Raw genomic sequence first — 7,618 nt, 5'->3', positions numbered from 1 at the left:
GTTCAATTCAGGATATATTCTGAAGATCGAGCCAACAGAATTATAGATGGCTTGGAACTGGGTTTGGGGTAAAAAAAGAGACAACAGTGACATCAGGATTTTTGACCTGAGCAACTGGAAAGTTGGAATTGCCATCAACTGTCAGGATGAAGACTGCTGAATTAACATGTTTGGTGAATATAGTAAGTTCATCTGGTGGGCACTGAATAACTGTATATACAAATCTAGAGCTCAGTAATACTTGCATCCCAACTTCAGACTGGAATTACCAGTTCAAGAGTGTTCAGCACATACAGATAGTATCTGAAGCCATCAGATTGGAGGCGTTCTGTAGGCAAAGTAGGGCCCAGGAAGAAGAGGAGGGATCAGGTGACCCCGCACAGACTAGGTGGGAAAAGAAGGTGATTGGCTCCAAGAAATTAAAACCAGGAGACGTCATTAGGAAAGAAAAACAGGTGGTGTGTTGAAAATCACGAGACTTGGAGCGGAAAAGACACATTCCGATATGCAGCGGTCCACTAACACAGTCTGACCTTGAGCAAACTGCTACTCTAAGCCTTGGTTTCCTTAGCTGTAAAATGAGAATGATCAATTAACACGACACTGTAAAGCAACTACGTGTGTGTGCTTCGTCTCTCAGTCGTTTCCGTATTTCTTCGTGGACAGTAGTCCGCCAGGCTCCTCTGTCCCTGGGATTTTGCAAGCAAGAATACTGAAGTGGGTTGCCATTTTCTCATCCAGGGGGATCTTCCCGACCCAGGGATTGAACCCACATCTCTTATGTCTCCTGCTTTGCAGGCGGATTCTTTACCCGCTGAACCATCAGGGAAGCCTCCAAAAAAGCAAGTATACTCCAATAAAAAACATTTAAGAAAAAAAAATTTAAAAAGAGTATGATCGTTCCCATTTTGTAGGGGCTTTTTGGTATAATTAAATAAGTATCAGGACTCAAAAGCTATCAGGAATGGTTTAGGCTCTCCAGAAGCACCTCCATATAATCAGTAATTAATACTTGTACAATGGAGTCTCGGGGTCGAACGGGCTGGTACTGAGTTCAAAAGCCCTGAGACCGTGCCTGCGGTTCCCGGCCTGCCGGTGGCTCCTCCGTCACAGAGGGAGATAGCCGCAGGCCCTGCGCTCCTGGGAGGCCACACGACGCCTCTCGAGGGACAGGAGATGAAAACGGAAGGACGGGAGGACACGAAGGACGGTTTTTTCCGGTGGGCTCGGGACCATAGAGGGCCACTCCGCCAGGATCCTAGAGCGACCGCGTGGCGCAGACCAGCCGCGCGGCCTGCACTTCCGGCAGCGCGAAGGGCTCGGGGCGAGCGGGCGAGGGCGGCGGCGGTGAGTGGGCCGAGCCCGCAGGGGCGCGGGCTGGCCGCGGCGGGGCGGCGCCGACCCGGCCGGCGCGGGGGGCGCGGCTTCGGGGCTCCGCTCCGGGAGGCCCCGCGGGCCCCCGCGGCCGGCGGCGAGGCGGGCGGGGTGGGCCCGGCGGCCGGAGGCCCCGGCACGGGAGGCCTTCCGCGGGGGCCCGGCGAGCGGAGGCCGAGGGCCGGCCCGGCTCCGGGGCCGCGTTCCCGTCCGCCGGGCGCGCGGCCGGCTCAGACGGCCTGCAGAAGCGCTTGGGTGGCGCAGGGCTGTTGCGAGCCCTTCAGACGTTGACGCGCGTGAATTTCTAACACCCTGGTGATGTGGCGGCCTCGTTGTCGTCCCAGTGTTGCTGGCGAGAAAGCAGGCACATTCCGGCTCGGCTTGTTGGCGTGGCCAGCGGGCCCACTCACTCAAATGTACCCTGATGCCCGCGACTGCCGTGGAGCTGGGCAGAGCCCCGGCCGGAGCGCTGGACTTGGCATTGCAAGTTGCGGTCGCAGTCAGTTCTCACTGCGAGTACAGGTTCTGGGGTCAGGCTTCTAGGGGCTGGGAGCCTGGCCAAAGTATGCCTGCCAATTCCTTAGAAATGGGAGTAGAATGAAGATAGTCCCATAAACCTGCTCTGAGAATGAAATAGCACAGTGACCCAGGCTACCTGTGTGATTTCCTCGTCTGTAGTGTTCCAGCTGAATTAGAGCTTCCTACTAGAACTGCCTTCCGTAGTATTTAAAAATAAATATGGGGTTTTTTTCAGTGTATAATTACCATTATAGCTGTTTTTGAGCACCAACATCATGTACCTGACAGATGTCTCCTTGAAATAGATGCTCCACAAATATTTACCAAGTTAAGAAATGAGCAGTGCTCTAATTTTGCGTTGTGGGCCGTTTTCTCTTTTGGTACTTACCGTAATTACAGCAGATGTAACTGTTAAATACACAGTTAAAGTCTCAGCACTATCAGGTCTACAGTCTCAGTTATATAATATAATGACGGAAAAGCAGTAACCATGAAGTAATTATTGTTTCCAGTTATTTGCTTGGTAAGCTTGTGTGCAAAGACCAAGGTGATTATTCCCATTTTAAAGTCTACTTACTTGCTGACACAGGAGGTGGAAATTAGTTCCAATCATGGTATGACCTTTGCAGGCTTAGGTTCTCCCACATTTGTCACCTATTTGGAGTTTGTGCTTGTTTGTGGCCACAATTTTAAATAACCTTGTAAGTAATTAAGTGAAATTAATTTATTTGAACATTGGAATTCTTGCAGCATTTGGGTATTTTTTAAATTCCTCCCTATTTTTACGTGTATACTTACTTTCTTCTTCTTATGTTTTACCTACCACCTTTTATTCTGTTTCATTACACTATCAAATAAAGTTCTTTGGAAATTTTTCCCTCCCTGAAAAAAATCCTCTTGTACCACGCTTTCAAACAATTGTCCTTTCTTGGGCCATTGGAATCTAGAAGAAATAATAATGAAACGTTTCTTTGTTGACATTTTCCTCATCCAGTATTTGTTGAATAGATTCACAGAAACTTTCCACTGCTTATAGAATAGTTCTCATATTTGAAACAATTTATGCTACAAAGTTAGAACTGGATTGTCCTCCACAGCTGTGAAAGCAGAGTGGCTGAGCAAATAAGGGTAAACAAATATTTAATAAAGGAGTATGAGTTGTCATTTCTTTCTAATTTGGACACCCTAATTAGCCACCCATAAATGACAATCGGCTTAATATGGGAGCAAATAGTAAAATGTAATGATGATCTGTTACCCAAATTTTGATTGTCTTTTGGAGCTATTTTTAAATTCCCATTAAAATATTATGTTGTCTCTACTTTTTAATCTTTCAGAATTACATACTCATTTGTTATTGCCCAACAGAAATTTGTATTTTATATTATCACTTTTTTTTGTCCTGTCCCACAGACAAGAACTCCAAAGGTAAATTTGGTTGTATTTATTAAGTTTAGACTCTGAAATTATTGGGCTTCCCTTGTGGCTCAGCTGGTAAAGAATCTGCCTGCAATGTGGGAGACCTGGGTTCAATCCCTGAGTTGGGAAGATCCCCTGGAGAAGGCAACAGCTATCCACTCCAGTATTCTGGCCTGGAGAATTCCGTGGACTGTATAGTCCCTGAGGTCGCAAAGAGTCGGGCAGGACTGAGTGACTTTCACTGAAATTATTAGAATTTTTTTGCACATTATTTTCCCTAGAATTATCTTTGTTTTCATATATATATTGAATACATTCGTAATTTAAAAATAGATGAATTTTGATGGGCTTAAAGAGGTGTTGCTGCTGCTGCTGCTCCTGCTAAGTCGCTTCAGTCGTGTCCGACTCTGTGCGACCCCAGAGACAGCAGCCCACCAGGCTCCCCTGTCCCTGGGATTCTCCAGAAGAGGTGTTAAAGTTGAATAATTAACAAGTCATCTATAATTTGTTTTTTTTTTCTTTTATACAGAAAATTCTGAGCTGTGTAGCTCTAGGAAGTGGAACAGTCGCTCAGAAGAAGGACATAGCCTGTCTTAAGAATACATTTGGCTCTTCACCATGCGGTTAGGAAAACCTAAAGGAGCTATATCTCGGAGCTCCAGCCAAGGAAAAGTCTATGAGAACCAGCGCAGAACCGGCCGGCAGCGGCAGAGGTGGGGGGTGACTGTCCGATTTGACTCAAGCTTCAGGAGACTGAGACGAGGCCTGGATGAAAAGCCTTATAAATGTGTCGAATGTGAAAAGAGCTTCAGTCAGAGCTCGACTCTCTTCCAGCACCAGAAGATCCATACTGGAAAGAAGTCCCACAAGTGTGCAGACTGTGGGAAAAGCTTCTTTCAGAGTTCTAACCTCATTCAGCATCGCCGCGTCCACACCGGGGAGAAGCCCTATCGGTGCGATGAGTGTGGAGAGAGGTTTAAACAGAGCTCAAACCTCATTCAGCACCAGAGAATCCACACTGGAGAAAAGCCATACCAGTGTGACGAGTGTGGCCGGTGCTTCAGCCAGAGCTCCCACCTCATTCAGCACCAGCGAACCCACACCGGGGAGAAGCCCTACCAGTGCAGTGAGTGCGGCAAGTGCTTCAGCCAGAGCTCGCACCTCAGGCAGCACATGAAGGTGCACAAGGAGGAGAAGCCCCGGAGGGCCCGGGGCAAGAGCGTCCGGGCGAAAGCTCACTTGGTGTCATCTTGGAAAGCTGGTAAAGGGAGGAAGTCAGTGGCTGGTCTCCGCTAAGTAAAGGGCACTGCACCAGCCCTTTTTTAAAAAATAAAAAGTGTTTCTTTTAGAACTGGAGGTATTTTTTAAATTTAATAGTGTCCTTAAACACTGTATCCTTTCCTAGCATGAGGACGTTGGGAGTTCAGTGACATTGGGATCGGAGAGATTATGAGTCCAGCCTTCCCTATTTTTTTATGTAACCTGCAGTACAAAAAACAGGAAATGTGTTTCTAGAGAACATAAGCTCCTTGAGCTCTTTTGAAATTGCTTCCTGCATCATTTTGACCAAAAAAAAAAAATCATGTTTTGATGATGTGTAAAGGTGTAGAAATTCCAGTGACTGCTCAGTTTCAGGACTTTCCTTGGAAAGAATAATTAAAAGGGAGAGATTAATTCCATCAGGTTTAGAGTTCTGTCGTAGATGAGAGTTTATGTTTTTAAAGTTTTGCAGTATATTACCCATTGGTTTGTAAGTATGTCTCAAGGTTCAGCAGACTAAAATGAATTCACGTTCACAGGTTTTTAGTCAGTGAAGTACATCAGTTTGTGTTAGCTTTTTTTGTTCATTTCTCCTGTTTATAGATAGTTACTAATTAAAAGAGTAGAGCTTCCCTATTGATTTTCATCAAATTCTTAGTAAGTGACACTCTGGAAGCCAAAGAGAGCAGCGAGTTCGACCGTGGGCCTCCTGCCCCCGCTGATGCTGCCCTTTGTGGTGGTCTGACACCACGCCGCTCGTTTCTAGAAGCTGAAACGGCTTCATGGCAGTCCTTACCCACGTCTTTGAGCTCTCTCTTGTGCTCTGACAGGCCGAGCCAGCCTTTTAGAGCTAAATGAATAAATAAACCAAAATTATTTCTTCTAAATAATCTCAACTTGCAGATTAAAAATCCACAATTTATATGCTTCCCTGCCCTCCCCCTTCAAGAGCTTCTTATAACCCTGGTTATCTTAAATGTTTGCCAGTAGCATAGTGAAGTTTTGAAAAAGTCAAGTGTTACTGCATTGTAGCTTTTTTGAAATCTAAGTTTAACTTTTTCTAAGTTACCTGTCTTATTTATAAGACCAAACAAGTTTCTTATCTTTCATGAGAATAGTGCCAAGTATCAAACATTTTGATCAGCCTTCAGCTCAGGTTTTAATTTCTATTAAATGCTAACATTCTTCTGTTTTTTTTGTATCTTTCATAATCATATCTGATCCTGCTGTATTAATGACAGTTATCCATAAACATGTTTTAAAGAGTACCTTGCATATTGCTGCCTTCTGTTTGCTTTTCTCCTGGGAGGCTGCTCTGATGATGTAGGCAGCATCTAAATCACAGCCTGGGAAGAGCCTCTTGTTTTGCCTGTCTTTGATTGCCTCAAACTTGAACTTTGCCTCCCTCATGGCCTTGTATTTGAGCGCCAAGTCATGGCAGATGGCTTTGTCAACAGCAGTTTGATCCAACAGGATATTCATAGTGTTGTGTGAGCGCAGGCATGCCTTCGAGTGCCACAGTAAAGCAAATGGCACGGTCAAGTGCGTTGCATGGACTTTCTTGGTTTCCCAGTGTGTAGTGAAGCTGTGTCTACGCTATATTGTAGTCTATTAACTGCAATACCATTATGTCCAAAAAACAATGTAATACTGTAATTAAAAATACTTTATTGCTAAAAATGCTAACCATCATCTGAGCTTTCGGTGAACCATAGCAGTAACATGAAACATCACCTATCATGTAACAAATATAATGAAAATAACAAATATAATGAAAAAGTTTGAACTGTTGCAAGGATTGCCAAACTACGACACAGAAACACAGTGACCGAGTTCTGCTGGGAAAACCGCACTGACAGGCACTCGGTGCAGGGCTGCCAGAAACCTGCCACAAACCTCAATTCTTTTTTTAAAGGAATACAACAATAAAACAAGGTATACCTTACAAAGTGAACACAGTTATCTTTTACAAAAAACATTGTTTAGATTTTACTGATTGACTTATTAGGTCTTTGGATGCAGAAAAGCTGTTGAATTAAATCTAAAATTGTCAGCAGCAAAAGTATTACTCTCAGATTTAAAGGTTAGTTCAATTTTATTTTGACTGAGTGAGTACTCTTGAAAGAAAGTTACACCTATAGAGGACGAGAACCATTTAGTAAGTTCCTAAGGGAAATTGAAGTATTTGTTTGGACTTCTGACAGGTAGTGGGAGTATGTCTTCAAAATAAAGATACACAGCTGCAAATGCTGTTTAGGCCCCATGATAGGGAAGGAAAGTGCTGTCATTCTGTTGAGAAGATAAAATACTTATTGAGAACTGGCCGTGTGTGCGTCTACCAAAGACTGGTGGAACTGGTAAATTTTAAGTGAAAGTAAAAAACAGGTAATGACTATACCGTCTGATTGCCATTCAGATTGGGAGGATTTTCATCAGGTGCAGGGAAGAGGGAAGGGCCCTTGGAGCAGATGGCATGTACACTGAAGGAGTCGAAACCCTGGGAGTCTGTGGAGGTCAGGCAGCTGCTGTGAGTGAGCGAGGTGGGAAGAGCTGTGCCCTGAAGCGCACTTGCCCGTCTAAAAGGATCACCTGACCCGGTTTCAGTCGTTGTGGCCGTCGGAGGATCAGGCCCAGATAGGCCACATCTTGACACTTTCCAGAGAAACCAGAAATCCAGATTTTAAAACCCACAGAACTTCTGAGAATTTACCACAGCTGAGCTGTCTTTTCAAGGCCCTGTGTGTGGCTGGCTGTGGCGGAGGTGGAGAGCCTGGCATGGTGAGAGGTAGGGGTGCGTGACGGAGTGGACGCTGCGCAGCACAGAAGGGTCTGCCCGGAGAACAGCAAGTGGCTGCCCTGCTGACGTGTGGTGTCCCTGAGGGTCAGGACGGTGATGCCGGGCTCGGTCCCTGAGCCACGTTTTGGAGAGGGTGGGGTAGGGGCAGATGGTGACTCTTTTTTGGCTGGTGGGGCTCTGGACCTCGCCAGTGGTAAAGAATCTGCCTGCCAAGGCAGGAGACGCAAGAGACACGGGTTCGATCCCTGG

General features: G+C 45.6%; 1 protein-coding gene across 3 annotated transcripts; it reads left to right on the top strand.

The window, feature by feature from the left end:
• The first annotated feature begins 1,039 nt into the window (after positions 1-1,039).
• On the top strand, positions 1,040-4,663 carry ZNF22 (zinc finger protein 22). 3 transcript variants are annotated; one of them, XM_069572325.1, is made up of 2 exons: positions 1,040-1,347; positions 3,842-4,663. In XM_069572325.1, exon 2 carries the CDS (start codon positions 3,931-3,933, stop codon positions 4,606-4,608), a length of 678 nt encoding a protein of 225 aa, XP_069428426.1. In that variant the 5' UTR covers positions 1,040-1,347; positions 3,842-3,930; the 3' UTR covers positions 4,609-4,663. The 3 variants fall into 3 exon arrangements, with proteins under 3 accessions (XP_069428426.1, XP_069428427.1, XP_069428428.1); XM_069572326.1 differs by lacking the exon at positions 1,040-1,347 and adding an exon at positions 1,479-1,896; XM_069572327.1 differs by lacking the exon at positions 1,040-1,347 and adding an exon at positions 1,483-2,416.
• Positions 4,664-7,618: the final 2,955 nt, after the last annotated feature.

This window comes from Ovis canadensis, chromosome 25 (assembly GCF_042477335.2).
Source record: "Ovis canadensis isolate MfBH-ARS-UI-01 breed Bighorn chromosome 25, ARS-UI_OviCan_v2, whole genome shotgun sequence".
Lineage (NCBI taxonomy): Eukaryota > Metazoa > Chordata > Mammalia > Artiodactyla > Bovidae > Ovis > Ovis canadensis.
This window is presented reverse-complemented; position numbering and strand designations above follow the sequence as displayed.